Source organism: Catharus ustulatus, chromosome Z, assembly GCF_009819885.2.
Source record: "Catharus ustulatus isolate bCatUst1 chromosome Z, bCatUst1.pri.v2, whole genome shotgun sequence".
In the NCBI taxonomy this organism is placed as follows: domain Eukaryota; kingdom Metazoa; phylum Chordata; class Aves; order Passeriformes; family Turdidae; genus Catharus; species Catharus ustulatus.
In genome coordinates this window covers 34750499-34769095 of record NC_046262.2, presented here as the reverse complement: position 1 = coordinate 34769095, position 18597 = coordinate 34750499, and the positions used below count along the sequence as shown (strand labels likewise).

The 18597-nt window shown below is 43.3% G+C and overlaps 1 protein-coding gene across 2 annotated transcripts in view; it reads left to right on the top strand.

Annotated features, from left to right (window-relative positions):
- Positions 1 to 18597, top strand: part of MLLT3 (MLLT3 super elongation complex subunit) — a 138320-nt gene that overhangs the window by 98810 nt on the left and 20913 nt on the right. For both annotated transcript variants that reach the window (XM_033086097.1, XM_033086098.1), the window contains one exon: positions 18234 to 18312. In XM_033086097.1, coding sequence (XP_032941988.1) covers positions 18234 to 18312 — 79 coding nt within the window. The remainder of the gene's footprint in view (positions 1 to 18233; positions 18313 to 18597) is intronic.

The window sequence follows — 18597 nt, the reverse complement described above, 5'->3', positions numbered from 1 at the left end:
ACTGCATCCCATTGGAAGTTACATCAGGCAGGGGGAAGAGCCCAACATTTCTTACCAAGATAAAAACAGAGGTTTTGAGACACTAAGGGAGCCCCTTTCTCCACTGAACTCCAGAGGAAAACTGGATTTCTCCACATCACCACTGGACCTTTAGAGGGAAACTGCACCTTCTGCAGGAGCACTGCTTCAACTGAACCACATCTGTCACTGCAAGGGGACTGCAATCACCATTGAATGGGACTGCTACCAACACCCTGCCTGATGGGGTGTCAGGTTGTACTCTGACTTTGTCAGGGTTTGGAGTTTGTTTCTTTGTAGTACTGTATTTCTATTTTAATTTCCCTAGAAAAGAACTGTTATTCCTAATTCCCATATCTTTGCCTGAAATTACGTTCTCCATTTCAAAGAGAAGTTCCTGGCTTTCTCAGCAGACATGTGTCCTCCAAACTAAACCAGCAACTTTTTGTTCTTTGTCCATATATAACCCACACCTGATTATAAGCCGCACTTTGGGTTCGGACCAAAATTTTAGTCAAAATGGTGCGGCTTATAATCGTGAAATTGCATTGCATAGATGCATAGATGCAGGTTTGGACTTGCAGGTCTGTATTTCAGCACTGGAAACCTGTTCACCAACTATCCTGCGGAAAGTAAGGGTTTTAATTGGGTATGTGCAGTGCCAATACTGTAATTTGGGGGGGTGGGGGGGCGCTGATTTGTGGCATAAAAAAACTTTGTCTCGTACAGTTAAAATCATGACAATTTTGAGAGACTCAGGTTGATTGCAGTAAAAATAATAAAATATTAAAGACCGGATATTTTGTTTTTATCATAATGAACTGAGATCTTCTTGATAAGCATTTCATTGCTTTGAAGTTGCTTTATCTATCCACTTACATAAATTACCTTGTGATGCAGAACAATGGCTACACATATTTAAAGTAAAATCCAACACCTGACAGTTTTCAGCATTTTATCTACAATAGCTAGATCTATTCAAGGCTTTCATGCCCTTTTATTTTTTATGTGGACTCAGTATGTTTACATTTCTTTTGGGGGGGGGGGCGGCAAAAATGTAATGGTTTTTTCATGTATTTTTGTAAGTTTGTGGCCCAAACTCCCCGCAAACTTCATTAGATAATATTGAAAATACTTCCCATTCAGAGGCTTGTACTCTGATGGTGACAGACATGAACTCTCCAGAACACACTGTAAGCACACGGTATAATTTGTTACATTTAAAAGACTTAATAATCCCCTGAAGTTTAAATTTTACTAAGACAGGATGAGGACTGCTTGAGCTCAGTGTTGCAGTGAGTGTGTACCGTCTCTCATGCCTGTGCAGAAGGAATCACAGTGCATTGCCTGCTGATGAGGGAGGGACTGCTGTTCATCTCCCTGTGTTGTGAAGCCCTGACATGTTGCTGTGGAATGCTGGAGGGCCCTCTTGGAATGGGCCAGGGATTCTCTGATGGACATCATTTGCTTACCCCGCGCTCAAGGATGATGGTGCCTGTGTGTCTGTCCTCCCAGTATTGAAGTGTGCATGTGAGCCTGGTACAGGAAATAGATAAAAGCAGATGTAATAAAGCAGTTTTCTTTTGTGCCGTCTGTATGGCGGCTTCCTTTCTCTCTCAACAACATTATGCACTCCTCCTCTGCCAGGCAACCATTGCTGTTTAAGGGCGGTGTATCTGAAATCCATTTTAATAATATTTTGAGTGTTCAGTGAAGGTGGTTCAAGATGAGCACGTTGGCAATAGAAAAGCTGCTACATAGCTTAAGAATGTTGATGTGAATTTGTGTTAACTGTGAGTCATTACTCAGTAGTACTCTTTTGGCTTAGTCAATACCTCAGTACAGCTTACATTTTTGTTAGAAAAAGATGTCGCACAATTAATTACTTCATGCTTTTTCCTACAAAAACCCCAAAAAACTTTTGAGTTAAACATCCAGCTCTATTGGTACTAAAACCTAACATTTTCTGTTGAAAGCCTCTAATCTTTCAGGCTTTCATCTTCCCTTGAAAATAGAATATCTGCCCAACAGAAATGTGTACTTTGTGCTTCATCTGGTGTTGGGTATGTTAGTTGGGTTTTTAGTGCCCCTCTCTGAACAGCAATATCTCATTCCCATTTGGGCTGAAAACAAGTACAGTAATTTCACAATTATAAGCTGCACCGTTTTGACTAAAATTTTGGTCTGAACCCAAAGTGCGGCTTATAATCAGATGCGGCTTATATGTGGACAAAGAACAAAAACTTGCTGGTTTAGTTTGGAGGACAGGTGTCTGCTGAGAAAGCCAGGAACTTCTCTTTGAAATAGAGAATGTAAACCCCCTCTTTCCAAATTATTATAATTATGAAATCAAGGGCCTTTCAGGCAAAAATATGGGAATTAGGAATAGCAGTTCTTTTCTAGGGAAATTAAAATAGAAATACAGTACTACAAAGAAACAAACTCCAAACCCTGACAAAGTCAGAGTACAACCTGACACCCTGTCAGGCAGGGTGTTGGTAGCAGTCCCATTCAATGGTGATTGCAGTCCCCTTGCAGTGACAGATGTGATTCAGTTGAAGCAGTGCTCCTGCAGAAGGTGCAGTTTCCCTCTAAAGGTCCAGTGGTGATGTGGAGAAATCCAGTTTTCCTCTGGAGTTCAGTGGAGAAAGGGGCTCCCTTAGTGTCTCAAAACCTCTGTTTTTATCTTGGTAAGAAATGTTGGGCTCTTCCCCCTGCCTGATGTAACTTCCAATGGGATGCAGTAATTTTATTAGTCCCACAGTGGGACTCAATGGGCCATTAGCAGAAAATGACTTGCTGGAGGAAGGACGGGTTGTGAAAAGATAAAGAACAATGCCCCGCCTGGTTTCAATGGATGGCCCATTAGTAGAATATCTCCCATGGAGATAAGGATCACTGCTCCCACCCTCAACAGATGGTGATAGAATAGGTACCTTTTATCACACTCTGTATTGTAACATGCGGCTTATAATCAGGTGTGGCTTATATATGGACAAAGAACAAAAAGTTGCCGACACTCGGAAGTGCGACTTATAATCAGTGCAGCTTATAATCATGAAATTACTGTAGATGCAAGATTTATTTGTTTGAACATTGTACTGCTCTGGAGGGACAAAGAAATTTGGTAATTATTGCTGTCTTTGCCCTAATGAAAATTACAGTCTTTGTACATGTGTATCACAGTAAGATGGGGCTGCCTGAGTCCAGAACATGTGTGCAGTGTTTTTTGAGATGTCTTGAGACATGTTACCTGTTGTTGCTATGGATATCTGAACATGAAAGAATTTGACTGTGTGCTTAGTGTGTTGCAAGCTGTCTGGCAAAGGTGAGGAAATTATGCCCTGTTTTGTAGGAATTAATGTTTCATATGGGAGAGTTAGAAAATAAGGGTAAGTGGAGCTATTTGCACTTTACTGAATCTGTTTACGTATCCATGGAACTTGTATCATTATCTCAGAGCAACATGAAAGGAAACTTTAGAGGTGACTGATAATAGGTACATCAGCAGCAGAGCTGTGTTTTGTTGCTGAGGTTAACAGGCAGCTCCACCTGTGCCTGAGCTCCCTGAGGAAAGATGACTCGCACATCAGGGGATAACCAGAAGTAGGACCAACAGCTCAATATTGATTACCCCAGTCAGAAAACCATTGCAAAACTTAGGCTGTTTAATACCATACTTTGTGAACAGTCTTGATTAGAACAACAGTAAATAAAGTGATTTTGATGCTCTGTATGAGGCCATTTTAGGTATTACCTAAATAGTGGGAGGAAGTTACTTACAGTAACCTGTGTTTCATAATTTGAATTATCAGCTGCAGAAGTGTTGCAGTCCAAACCGTGGCAAGAAAAGAGGTTAGTACAGCCTGTGACGATTTTAGCATCCTTCAGTGTAAAGATGATATTTTTCCATTCCCATTGATGCTCTAGTGGATTTTAGTTATTGCAATGCAGCTGTATTCCGTAGATGGAAAAGACGTAGTTTTGAGTTAGTGCTTATTGTGTTTTCCACAAGAAGAGTAAAATATTAAGTGGAGTGCCATGGTCTTAGTATTTTGGACAACAGCAATTCAGTTGCAAAGTTACTTGGTTTCAGGGCAGGAAAAGGTTAAAGGAGGAGGCCATTCTTGGTACTCTTGGTGGCCTAAATTTGCTTTGGGGGAGGGCTAGTAAGAGTAAATAAAATTTTGCATGTTAAATGTTACTATTTTAGCTAAAGAAAGCAGTTTGTAGACAAGAAGTTTCAACTTAATTTGTTTGTGCCATATTGGTCCTTTGAGCACTGTAAAACTCAAAGATTGATCTGGGTTGTACTACATGGGATATTAATTTAGGCAGCATTTCAAATACAGTAATTTCACGAATACAAGCCGCACTGAGTATAAACCGCATCGCTGGGTGTTGGCAAACATTTAGTTCTTTGTCCATAAATAAACCGCACCTGAGTATAAGCTGCTCTGTCGTTCGCAGGGAGGACCCACGTGCAACAAAGTTGCCAAATAGTAACAGAATCGGGGCAGGGTGGGGTTTACTGGCTTGGCTCGGCCGTGCAGGCTCGGGGCTGCTGACAGGGCTGGGTGGCCCAGCTCGGCGCTGCCCCGCGGTGGCAGGGGGGGCACAGAGCCCGCCGGCACCCATGGCAGTGGTGGGAGGTGGGGATGGAACCACCTCGCTCCTGCGGCGGCGGCACGCCGGGATGGGAGCCCCCTGAGCCGCGGGGCCAGCAGCACGGAGCCCCCTGCCTCCCCCCGGCCAGGGGCCAGCAGGAGGGAGCTGCCCCGCCTTCCCCACCCCCTGTGCTACCTGCACAGAGAAACTCCACCCGCCGCGCAACAGAGTAACCAATTTGTAACAGCCGCGTAAATACCGGGTTTTACTGACAGGTGCTCGACTTCGCGGTTTGCACTGACTAGGTTCGCACTTCCGGGGTTGAAAATGTCAGAAAATTATTCACATATTGGCCGCTCCTGAGTATTAGCCGCATTTCCGGTGTGGTAGCAAAATTTTGGTCAAAACAGTGCAGCTTGTATTCGTGAAATTACTGTAATGTAATTCTAGACCAGTATTTTTAATATTGTCATTCAGTGGTTAAGGTGCCTATTCAGATAACTATCAATTGCATTACAGATAGGTTACACCACTTTATAATAATTTGAGCGAAATAAAGTGCGAATATAAATATGTGTTACATTTTCTTATTTTTGTATAAAATTGTGTGTTAAGTCTTACGCAACAGAAGCAAAGCTCTGTTAATGTAAAACTCAGATCACACTATCAAAAACTTATTTTAAATCAAAGAAGCAGGGATAAGGAGCTTTAAATAAGGATAACTTTTTGTAATATTCTTCTCATAAAAGTGCTTGTGTAGGCAAAGTTGCAACAAGCAGATGTGTCAGCTGTAAATGGTAAAGAATCAGTAAGACAATAGAAATCTGCTCTGGTTTTTTTTTTTCTCAGAAAATTAGGCTTGTATGGTCTGTGTATAATATGGGTGATCTTTTGTGAAAACTACTAGACAAACACATGATATTATCATAGAGCAAGTGCTTAGGAACTGTCTTATCAGATGTTTCAGACCTCCAGAGAAAAATGTGCATAAGGCGTATTGTTGCCAAACATGATATCTAAAAATCATTGTTCTGTTTACGGTATCACAAGACTGGCTTAAAATTATGTTTTAATTGTTTGAGGAGTTTTCTTTTGTTTTAGGACTCAAGAATTTTTTAGGATACAGCATATATTTTTTGTATTTTTCTCTCTACAGCTTTTCACTGAACTGGAATGTACAATAAATGAAAGCTGAGGCTTTCGGATAAATCCCAGATGTTAAGTTTGAGCAAAGAGAAAATACAATGAGGCTTGCTGTAAAACTCACAGGGCCAAGAGAGATCTGCACTTGATATGTCTGTAGTTTATAGTTAAATTTTGAACAATTTCATTTTCTGGGACAAGAGCCTGTAGAGCAGGACTTCAGGAAAAAAAAAAAAGCTGTTGTTTTTCATCTATTTAGGTCTGTATTTACTTGATTTGTATGATCTCAACAAACTTTCCACATAGTAAAGTTTTAGTGCGGGGTCATGCTGGGAGTGTTCTACAATTTGAGCTGCATAAGAATAGAGGGGGACTGTGGTGAATTTGCAGTCTCTGAGTACCTGCTGGGAAGACCAAACTTCTAATGTGGAGAAATGTACCACAGTACATAATTATATCCATAAAAGCAGTTTTACATGTAGATGGTTCTCCAGTTGCTTCTTTTGTTAATAGGTGTCCCGGTTTAAAGGGACAGTATTACCAGGAAAAGGAAATTCAGGAACTCACAGGCACAAAAAAGGTATAGGTTGGGAACAACCGTTCTTTACTGATACATCTATAAGACAAACGAAAACGGCATCAGCTATATGAAAGAAAAAAAAAAAAAACAGTGACAGAACAGAACAGAATTCAGTCCCAGTCCCTTTTTCAGTCACCGATGGCTCTCCGATGGACCAGGGCAGGCGGCTTCTCAGTCGCGGCTGCTGCAGGGGCAGGGGAGGGGGCCAGGTGGCCTCACTGCCCCAGGTGGAAGAAAAAAGATGAGGAAGGAATTCTGCTCACCGTGGGCGTCCCAGTTCCCAGTTGTTCAGAGGAAAGCAGGAAGCTTTAGCAGTCCAGATCCAAGAAGCCCGATCCCAACAGGAGAAACGGAACCTCTCTCCTCCAGTTCGGCCGGCGAGCTGTACCAGTTCTCCTACCCCCAGTGTCCTCTTACTTGCCGAAAACAAAAGCAGGACTCCACCTTTCCCTAATGGAGCCATCAGGTTGCTTCAGCTAGTCCTTTGTCTCCAGCTCTTAACGGCTAATCGGAGAGCCATCCCGGCTAGTTTAACATAATAATGGGAAAAATTTCTAAACCTCGCCAACCCACAACATTATCCACCCCAAATTTTTTCCATGCTAACATACTACATTAAATTAGAACCTTTAAATTACATACATACATGCAGTTACAGACACAGTATCATAGGTAGTTCACCCCAGAACAAGGTCTCCTTGGGGTATGCATCGGGTTTCTCCATCCTTTTGCATCACCCACCAGGTACAACCTGGTCCTTGAGCAAAAACCACCCCACGGACAGGATTGTCTTTGCTGGAGGCAGAGTTCACCCAAACAGTTTTCCCTAGCATACCTCTCATGTGTACCACTGGAACCTTATCCCCATCTGGTGTTCCCAAGAGCTCAGATTGGGCAGGGCCTGCTCTGTTAGTGGAACCTCGCGTATTCACTAACCATGTGGCCTTTGGTAGATTACTTTCCCAGTTCTTGAAAGTCCCCCCATCAAGTGCCTTCAAGGTGGTTTTAAGCAGGCCATTGCACCGTTCGACCTTCCCAGCTGCAGGTGCATGGTAGGGGATATGGTACACCCACTCAATGCCGTGTTCCCTAGCCCAGCTGTTTATGAGGCTGTTCTTGAAATGAGTCCCGTTGTCTGACTCAATTCTCTCAGGGGTGCCATGCCTCCAAAGGACCTGTTTCTCAAGGCCCAGGATGGTGTTCCGAGCAGTGGCATGAGACACAGGGTAGGTCTCCAACCATCCGGTGGTGGCTTCCACCATGGTCAGCACGTAGCGCTTGCCTTGGCGGGTTTGAGGCAGTGTGATGTAGTCAATCTGCCAGGCCTCCCCGTATTTATATTTGGACCAACACCCACCATACCAGAGGGGCTTCACTCGCTTGGCCTGTTTGATGGCAGCGCACGTATCGCAGTCATGGATGACTTGAGAGATACTGTCCATGGTTAGATCCACCCCTCGGTCTCGTGCCCATTTATACGTGGCATCTCTGCCCTGATGACCTGAGGCGTCATGGGCCCATCGAGCCAGGAACAATTCTCCCTTGTGTTGCCAATCCAGATCTATTTGTGACACCTCTATCTTTGAGGCCTGATCAACCTGCTCATTGTGTTGGTGTTCCTCATTAGCCCGACTCTTTGGGACATGGGCATCCACATGACGAACTTTCACAGGTAGCTTCTCTACCCGGGTGGCAATGTCTTTCCACTCGTTGGCAGCCCAGATTGGTTTTCCCCTACGTTACCAGTTTGCCTTTTTCCACCTTTCCAGCCAACCCCATAGAGCATTGGCTACCATCCACGAGTCAGTATAAAGGTAGAGCTTTGGCCACTTCTCTCTTTCAGCAATGTCCAGGGCCAGCTGAACAGCTTTGAGTTCAGCAAATTGACTTGATCCACCTTTTCCTTCGGTAGCTTGTGCAACCTGTCGAGTGGGGCTCCATACGGCTGCTTTCCACTTCCGGTTCATCCCCACGACGCGGCAGGAGCCATCGGTGAAAAGAGCGTAGCATGTTTCATCTGTTGGCAGTTGGTTATACGGTGGGGCTTCCTCAGCGCGGCTCACTTGTTCTTGCTCCTCATCATCGGCGAGACCAAAATTTTCACCTTCTGACCAGTTCATAATTATCTCCAAAATCCCAGGGCGATTTGGGTTTCCGATGCGGGCGCGTTGTGCGATGAGGGCAGTCCACTTGCTCCATGTGGCATCGGTGGCGTGGTGGGTAGAGGGAACCTTTCCTTTGAACATCCACCCCAGCACTGGTAGTCGGGGTTCCAGGAGGAGTTGTGCTTCCGTCCCAATCACCTCTGAGGCAGCTTGGACTCCTTCATAGGCAGCCAAGATCTCCTCTGTGGGAGTGTAGTTGGCTTCAGACCCTCTGTAGCTCCGGCTCCAGAATCCCAGAGGTCGGCCTCGAGTCTCCCCAGGCACCTTCTGCCAAAGGCTCCAGGACAAGCCATGGTTCCCGGCTGCAGAATAAAGCACATTCTTTACCTCTGGTCCCGTCCTGACTGGGCCAAGGGCCACTGCATGAGCGATCTCCTGCTTGATCTGGGCAAAGGCTTGCTGCTGCTCAGCACCCCAGTGGAAATCGTTCTTCTTACGGGTGACCAGGTAGAGAGGGCTCACAATCTGGCTGTACTCAGGAATGTGCATTCTCCAAAAGCCTATGGCACCTAGGAAAGCTTGTGTTTCCTTCTTGCTGGTTGGTGGAGACATTGCGGTGATCTTATTGATGACTTCAGTGGGGATCTGGCGCCGTCCATCTTGCCACTTTACTCCCAGGAACTGGATCTCTCGGGCAGGTCCTTTGACTTTGCTCTTTTTAATGGCAAAGCCGGCTCTCAGCAGAATCTGTATGATCTTTTCTCCTTTCTCAAATACCTCCACTGCCGTGTTCCCCCACACAATGATGTCATCTATGTATTGCAGGTGTTCTGGAGCCTCACCCTTTTCCAGTGCAGCCTGGATCAATCCATGACAGATGGTGGGGCTGTGTTTCCACCCCTGGGGCAGACGATTCCAGGTGTACTGCACGCCCCTCCATGTAAAGGCAAACTGAGGCCTGCACTCTGCTGCCAGGGGAATGGAGAAAAATGCGTTGGCAATGTCGATGGTGGCATACCACCTTGCTGCCTTGGACTCCAGCTCGTACTGGAGTTCCAGCATGTCCGGCATGGCAGCGCTCAGTGGTGGAGTGACTTCGTTCAATGCACGATAGTCCACAGTCAATCTCCATTCTCCATCAGACTTGTGCACGGGCCAGATGGGGCTGTTGAAGAGTGAGTGAGTTTTGCTGACCACCCCTTGGCTCTCCAGCTCACAGATCATTTTGTGGATGGGAATCACGGCATCTCGATTCGTCCGGTACTACCGGCGGTGCACTGTTGAGGTGGCAATTGGCACTTGTTGCTCTTCCACCTTCAGGAGTCCCACTGCAGATGGGTTTTTTGACAGTCCAGGCAAGGTGTTCAACTGCTTAATGCCCTCTGCCACTACAGCAGCTATTCCAAAAGCCCATCTGTATCCCTTTGGGTCTTTGTAGTAGCCACTCCTGAGAAAATCTATGCCTAGAATGGGCGGTGCCTCTGGGCCAGATACAATCGGATGTTTCTGCCACCCCTCTCCTGTCAGGCTCACCTCAACTTCCAGCAAAGACAATTCCTGTGATCCCCCCGTCACCCCAACAATGGAAACACGCTCTTCCCCCACATGTTCTGATGGTATTAGAGTGCATTGTGAACCAGTATCAACTAATACCCTGTATTCTTGTGGTTCTGATGTGCCAGGCCATTGGACCCACACCATCCAATAGACTCTGTTATCCCGTGCCTCTCCCTGGCTCGAGGCAGGGCCCCTCTAGCCCTGGCTATTATTCCTTTCCTGAGCATACATAGTGGAGGTTCCTTCAAGTGGGTCTGACAGATCATACTCCCTTCTGTAATGCCCAGCGCCTTGGTCATGGGAGGTTGAGGCTACCTTCACTTTAGTGTAGCTCCCTCGGTTAGCATTTCCCTCCCTGAGTTGACGCACCCGTGCTGCCAAGACAGAAGTGGGTTTCCCATCCCATTTTCCCATGTCTTCCCTATGGTCACGCAGGAAAAACCATAGGTCAGCTCGTGGGGTGTACCCTCTTCCACTAGCTGAGGGGCGTGGGGCTGTAACCTTGGGGTATGAGGCTCGCACTGGTGCTGCCTTGATCTTCCTGATCTCCTCCCTCATCTCACTTATGTCACCTCTCATCCCCCTCACCTCCTTCATCTCCTCCCTCATCCCCCTCACCTCCTGGACCACGGAAGAAACCTGGGCCTGCACTACGCCATTCATCATACTGTGAAAATCCCTAAGCTTGTTAGCAACAGAGCTCACTGTTTCTCGGTGCTCATCAGCATTAATCATTGCAATGAAGGTGGTGTATTGAGATGGCCCTCGGTTTGCCAGGTTCCACAGCATGTGACCTGTGCACCTGACCTTGTCAGGGTCATTGTCATGCTGTCCATCCCTCCCAAAGAGTACCTCCAGTACCGCCACCTCTCTCAGCTGTTGAATCCCTTCCTCAACGGTTTTCCAATGCGTTCTATTATGGTACTCCTGCATTCTTTCTCTGTTGACAAACCTCTCTCTTACACTCATTAAAAGCCGCTCTCAGAGGGGAAGGGGGCCTGACTCCCTTACGAATATTTGGTCCACACCTGAGTCCTGGGACAAGGATCCCAAATTCCTTGCCTCTGTACCATCCAAGTGCACACCTGTACCCATAAGGTCCCAGACCCGAAGTAACCAAGTTGTCAAAGCCTCCCGGCCCTGTCGTGCAATATCTTTCCGCAGATTGCGGAGATTTTCATAAGACAGGGACTCAGTGATGATTTCAACCTCTGGCTCCCCTGCTGGTTGTGAGGGCCCTCCTCTCTGGTCCTCTTTGTCTAGGTGCCTTGTTTTCATTTTAGACTTCCTAGTTTCTACAGGGGCGACTGCTGCTGGCTGTGAGTGCCCTTGCAATTCAGCTGGACCCTGGGCAGATGTAACACCTATGGGTTCCACTACAGCATCACTGGATTCTCCCCCTTTATGGCAGGGCTTGTCACCAGCTGGGGAGAGGTACTCCTTCATCATCTGGCCCATCTCACTCATCTGCTTCACTAGAAGCCCCACCCACTCCGGGTGGTTTCTTTCTGAGATGGGCTGTGGGGCAGGGTCAGGCTCTGGGGCAGCATCCCTAGTCTCTGGGGTAGGGTCAGGCTCTGGGGCAGCATCCCTATTTCCTGGAGTAGGTATCAGAGTTGTTATCCAGCTCAATCCCCCGTTATCTCTTAATGTTAAATAGGACAAGCCTATCAGTAACACCAGCCACTGTACGATATCATTAGCATTCAGAGGAAATCTGAACCCTTCAAAAACTGGTGGGGTAGACCCAAAAATTTGGGTGAGGGGTTGGGAGAAAATTTCTCCTGGTGTTATTCCCTCACAGTAGGTGCCATTATTAAAGTAGTCCCAAAAACATGCATTTAGTGTGTGGCATCCCTGAATCCATGTACCCGCCGTCCAAAGGAAGTTAAAAATCCATGAATTCCTCACCTTATCAACCCATAAAGCAAGTTCGATAACAGTCACAGTAGCCTTAGTTACAGGACCCATGCTTATGTAAGGGTTTGCAAATGGGAGATATACATGTATGAACACGTGCAGCCCAAACCAGATTAAACTGGAACACATGTTACTAGCACACACAAAAAAAAACCAATCTCAGGCAACTGAAGAACTGTTATTCCTTAACCTCGTGCCACACGTTCCGGGCGCCAAGATCTGTCCCGGTTTAAAGGGACAGTATTACCAGGAAAAGGAAATTCAGGAACTCACAGGCACAAAAAAGGTATAGGTTGGGAACAACAGTTCTTTACTGATACATCTATAAGACAAACGAAAACGGCATCAGCTATATGAAAGAAAAAAAAAAAAAACAGTGACAGAACAGAACGGAATTCAGTCCCAGTCCCTTTTTCAGTCACCGATGGCTCTCCGATGGACCAGGGCAGGCGGCTTCTCAGTCGCGGCTGCTGCAGGGGCAGGGGAGGGGGCCAGGTGGCCTCACTGCCCCAGGTGGAAGAAAAAAGATGAGGAAGGAATTCTGCTCACCGTGGGCATCCCAGTTCCCAGTTGTTCAGAGGAAAGCAGGAAGCTTTAGCAGTCCAGATCCAAGAAGCCTGATCCCAACAGGAGAAACGGAACCTCTCTCCTCCAGTTCGGCTGGCGAGCTGTACCAGTTCTCCTACCCCCAGTGTCCTCTTACTTGCCGAAAACAAAAGCAGGACTCCACCTTTCCCTAATGGAGCCATCAGGTTGCTTCAGCTAGTCCTTTGTCTCCAGCTCTTAACGGCTAATCGGAGAGCCATCCCGGCTAGTTTAACATAATAATGGGAAAAATTTCTAAACCTCGCCAACCCACAACAATAGGAGTGTGTGAACTCCTAACATTAGAACCTCAGATCTGGGAGAATTTAGGTGAAACACCTTCCTGCTGCCCCCAAAGTGCCAGCACACTGTCTGTTTGATTTACCAAGCAGTGAACTGTGAATACATCAGCGTCTGTCCTTCTCAATGGTGGCATGTAACATAGGGCACAATAGATGAAACAGAGCAAGAGAAGGGAGTTGGGAAGTCTTAGCTTCCAACACAGCAGCTGAAGGGGCTGGCCAGAACAATTAACTCCTATCTTCCTCTCATTATTAATCTCACTGGAGCAGAAGATGTAGAATAGTTGAATGAAGCTCTCACCTTGACTTTAATTCCTAGACTGAATTTTCTGGTTTGTATTTACTACTAAAATGGAAGCTACTTTCTTTCCAAAACACGTTTCCTTTGTTGGCGTAAGACACCTCTGTGCCTAGAAAATGTGGAAATTCTGAAAGACAAAGTTTAAAATGTTAAGTCAATCTGAGTATTGCTTGTCAGCTTAATTTGACTTTCCACAGTTAATGGGCTGCAGAGGGACAGTTGCCATCCTCTCATCACAGGGCTTTCATGCCACTAGGCTTATAAAATGAGCAATGTTCTCCAAACAAGTATATCTAATATCATTTGGCCTCTTTTTGTCCCATGTACTTCAGACTTTGTATGGAATACAGACCTGTTAAATTCCCCTTGTTACTCTGCTCATACTTTATCAATTCTTCACAAATATTGATGTCTTTTCACACATTTTTGGGGAAGGGTGGTCTAGACAGCACAGTGTTTTGTGCCAATCTTGAAAAGCTTTTGTGTAACCCTATCTTTGCCAGCATTATGTACATATTAGGATCTATCCTTCTTGGTAAGGTTTACCTGATAAGAATTTCCATCAGTTTGCCTCTTGTGTTTAAGGAGCCTGTGCATACTCATGCGACCATACATACTTTTGGTTTGTTTTGTCCTTAGTTTACTCTTTATCTTGTAGACCTGAAATCCATGAAAACTGTAGTCTTCAGCTGCTCTACAAGGCAAACCTTGATCTTCCCTTCTGTACTTTTTTGCTTGCATTGCTATGTGTCTGCCACTCTTTCCAGTAAGGTATTTCCAGCAAAAAATACCCTACAGAACAATCTTCACTAGTGCTTCAACTTTCAATTTTATTGTACAATATTCTGGAAACTAATTTTTTATCTACATTTTTTGCTCAGTCTCCTGTTACTGAATCTTCTCTAAATCTTGACTATTTGTGAATTTTTATGTTAGTGTTGTCTCAAATTTACTTTTGATTTCTAAAGGTAAAATAAAATAAATTCATAAATACAGAATGAAAAGGATTTTCTTCCAAAATTAGATGATATGTTTCAGCAGGACAGTCTCTAAGGAAATGCAAGTCCCACCTGATCCAGTGCAGTTGTTCAGAGGAAACAGTTGCAAAGATTTGTTTAATGTCTTTTCTTGATGCCACTTTTACATGAAGGCTACGTTTCACATTCAAAGAATCCCAGACTCTTTGAGATTGGAGGGTAGCTCTGACTGTCATCTGGTCTACCTGCCCTGTTCAACCAGGGCCACTTTGAGCTGAGTGGGCAGGACCCTGTCTGTTTGGGAGGGAGATGCCAAAATCACCCTGGGCAGCCTGTGCCCATGACTGGTTACCCTCACAGTGAAAAGCTCTTTGCTGATGCTCAGTGAGAACCTCCTGTGTGAACTACAGAGAGGTTGAATTATTCTCCAGGTCACAGACAGGGCACTTAAATGGCAGTAGAAGTTGTAAGTACAGGAGTCCTTTTAGAGAAAAATGCTTGTTCTGCAGGAGCATGAGCAGAAATTCTAAAGGTGTACAAAGCAGAAGTGAAAACAATGCTCAACCGTAAGTAGTTGATAACTGTATAGACTTCTCAGTATGTATAGTACTGAGAAACATATGTTTCTAGATTATCATGCATAAAAAAATAACAAATATATAGACTGACTGATATGAAATGAGATACTGCCTTAATACTTCCTTCAAGAAAGAATTTGTATGCTTTCTTCAAGAATGCTTCAGGGAAAGGCAGAAAAACCATTGTCACCCACATATAGATATCTATTTCTTAATGTAAGAATTAATAAAGAACTTGAAATGATGGGGGTTATTTTTAGAGTCAGAATCATACAATATCCTGAGTTGCAAGGGACCCACAAGGATCATCTAAGTGTAGCTCCTGACCCTGGACCAGACAGCCCCAAGAAGTTGTACAAATTGGGACAACCATGAAATATTACAGAAACAGCTCTATTATATCCTTTGTTGTAAACAGGTGGGTTTGTCTGAAAGATACTTGCAGCTCAAGAGTGAACCTACTTGTAAAAACAGACATGAATTTGGAAATGGCAGAAGCCAGACGATTTAGAAAAATCACTGGTAAAAAAGGTATCTTTTCATGGAAAACTCGGGCCAAAGAAAATTGCCTTTTTTTGCTGTTTCAAGGCACAGAATTCCTCAATCAGGTCTAATAAAAGAAGTCACTGTCTCCTGTGCATCACTATGAGAGCACTAAAACGAAGCAGACTGTCTAGGAATGCAATAAATCATACGGGGTCATTGCACTAATGAACAGTTCAGGCCCAAACTCTCATTAGCTTTGTCTGTAGAAAGAGAAAACTGGTAAAACAGGAAAAGGCCTGGGGGAAGCTCTTTGCTGATACTGTCTTAAACTTTTATTGTTGAAAGATACGCTTTAGCTAATTTCAGACCCAATAAAAAGTAAATATTTTGTGATTAGGAACAGATGGATAAGAGCAGAAAACCCAAGTGCATAAAGCCATAAATAAGTCCTTGGGATAAGGACCTGTAAAACTTGTCAAAAAGTATTGCTTAAGTGACTAAAGATACCCTCTGTTAAGTAGAAGCATGGTGCTATTGGCACTAATCCATGTTCATATATGGAAGGTGTATTTTTAGTTCCTTCTGAAAAGCCAAATTTTTTCTTTAATAACATTAATTTTTAGGTTAAAAGCAACTGTTTCCTCTGGGTACGCTCTCACCCAGACTTCTCAGTCAAAAAATGAAAGTTTTATTTCCAATATTTAGCAGTTTTAATATTTATGCTAATTTGTATTTCTTGGAATAAATCTTCTGATAGGGCTGTTTAAGGAGATAAAGTAAATAGTTTCAAAAGTTATTGGGAGCCCTTTTTCTGCATGTATGGATGATCATATGTCTTTCATAAAGAGTTTCTGTGGTTTGAGTTCTCAAAATGATCTTGCTAAAGTAGAACAAAAGATGCAACTTTGTATATATTTATATTCGTTTATTTCTGTGATATTGACCCAATTAGTTAAAGCTGGGAGGAAGTTTTCACACAGAGTAATTTCACTGGTATTTTTGTGCCTCATAAAGAGAATGAGACTAGGCTTTTCCCCCTTTTTACATTTCAGACAAGAATTTAAAAAAATAAATTAGTGAACTTTTAGTAGTGAAATAGTCTCTGCACCTATGTGGGTTTTTTTACTTTTTAGACTTCTAGCACTTGAAAGCCAAATATAACTGTCTTTTAGTGTTTGCTATTTTTTTGAGGGAATGAACTTACATTAAAATTCATGTTGAAATTAATAGCGGAAAAATGCAGTTAATGGAAATCTGCAGAAACCCGTTCTCAGCTAGTAATTTTGCTGCAAGAAGCATAAATTGGTGGATAAATTGACAGATGTTTAAAAGTAGCCTGCAACTAGACAACTGAAATTAGTTTGCTGATGTCTTTAAAGTTTGTATGGACACTTGTTCTTCATCACTGCAGTCTGTTTCATATTATCATGATTATTTTACAGCTAAAAATCTTATAAGGTTTTACAGAAACTCAGGAAGGAAAAAAAAAATTTTTAAAAAATGCTTGATTTTCAGAGCAGTGTCAAGTGACACTGCAGTGTGTTTCAAAAAGGTCTGATGCTGCGGACCACGTAAGAATCTCTCTTGGTACTCTGAAGTGGGTTCTGTTGTTGGTTGGGTTGGGCTTTGTTCCACAGGATTGATTCAGTTGTATATAAGTGGCATACACCCACACAATCAGGTACAGAGTTTGTATTTTGACTGTGTGTCTGCGAGAACTGGAGCTGGTGTTGATTTAAGGAGAGCAGATGTTAATGATGTTTTTCTCGAGCATTCTATTGCCCAAATAGGCATCTCTCATCGTGAGAAAAGGCAACAAAAGGCAGTAAATCTGCCTGCTCTATTATGAAGAACAACAATAGATTGATTTGTGGAGACAAAGCAACTGTGAGGCTTAGGTAGTCTGTCTGCATGAAAACTGTTTTACAGACCGGATATTTCTGCTGTCATTTTTGAGAACAATTTAATTCTATCTTAATCATGAGGCAAGGAGAGTCAGAAAATGTTTGTTAGCCTGGCTACCACTATGATAACACAGTTGTATAAAATTTAAAGTGTAAACAGGTTTTCTTTTCAATAGTAGATCATTATTTCCTAATCTGATTTTCACTCTTCCTTCTGTATGGCCATTTCTTGTTTTGTGTTCCCTGTTAGCATCCTCTCTGCCCACATACCAGATTCATGCTTTGTCTCATGTACACAGATGAGTGTGCAAGGATGTACCCCTATAAGGAGTCATGCAACCTAGGGGCAGGAAGCAAGACTCTTCAGTACCGAAGAGCAAAATAGCACAGAGCAAAATATACAGAATTTTTGGATAAAGCAATAGGATTTCCTCATTAAAATAAAGGGAAATTCACACATTTTAAACAACAGTCAGAAAAAAATCTGTAGAACTGTTTGTTAAATAATATAAACTGATTTTAATAACCCTGTTTAAAACTTCAGTTCTCTTTTGTAATTGGTAAATTCTAGATAATTTCTCTTTGTAACCAAATATACCTTCTGGTTCAATCACATTTACAGTCTGCGAGTTTTGGTACATATGGAAAATGTTAAGATTAACAGAATTTCAGTACCAGCATAAAAGTTTAATTTTAAGACTTATTTTCTAAGGAAGATGAAAGAAAACTGTCTGAGGTTTTCTGGCGTTTAGTGTGGTCTGCTCAGGTCTTTTGTTTTTTAATTCCACAATGTCATTGCTAATTTGAAAAACATTGCATCTCCAGTATGACAATGACAGAGATGCCTTAAGTCCATTATAAACTCATTTAGGCTCTCATGTTGTATAATCTTTCAAACAAGCCATTGGAAACTTCTTGATAGGCTTTGACAAAGAACTAGACATGATGCAGTAATGTGTATGTATGGTGAGTGCAATAGCGATTTCCACAATGTTTGCCTCACTGACACCTGAAATTAAGGTATTTGAGCATTATTTGGCCCCACAGTTTGTTGTTTTGGTGGGTTTTTTTGACAGAATGTTTTAGGCAGTAACTAACAATGAGTTTTTCTAGGCAAACAAAAAAAAATTCTCTTAAAATGTTATTTATTTTCTTTTTTTCCTTTTAAGTCTGAACAGCCCAGTCCTGCCAGTTCCAGCTCCAGTTCCAGTTCCAGTTTCACACCATCTCAGAACAACGGACAACAAGGTACCAGTAAAGGAAAAGAAATTGAAAGGAATGTGTGAAATGAAGGGGCCAATAAAAACAGAACTCATGGCATCTCATTACCTCTTTTCTTCTGTTTCACTGCCTGAACTGGCCACAGTTTTGATTTAGAGACTTTTCTGCAGCGTGCTTTCAAATGTGGCTGTAAGGGCAAAATAAAAAGAGAAAGAAACTGTGAATCTGAGAAAAGGGTGTGGATAGTGGTTGTTTTGAAGGACTAAATACATACCATTCACTTAACAGAGGCTAAATCCAAAAGAGCTTTTG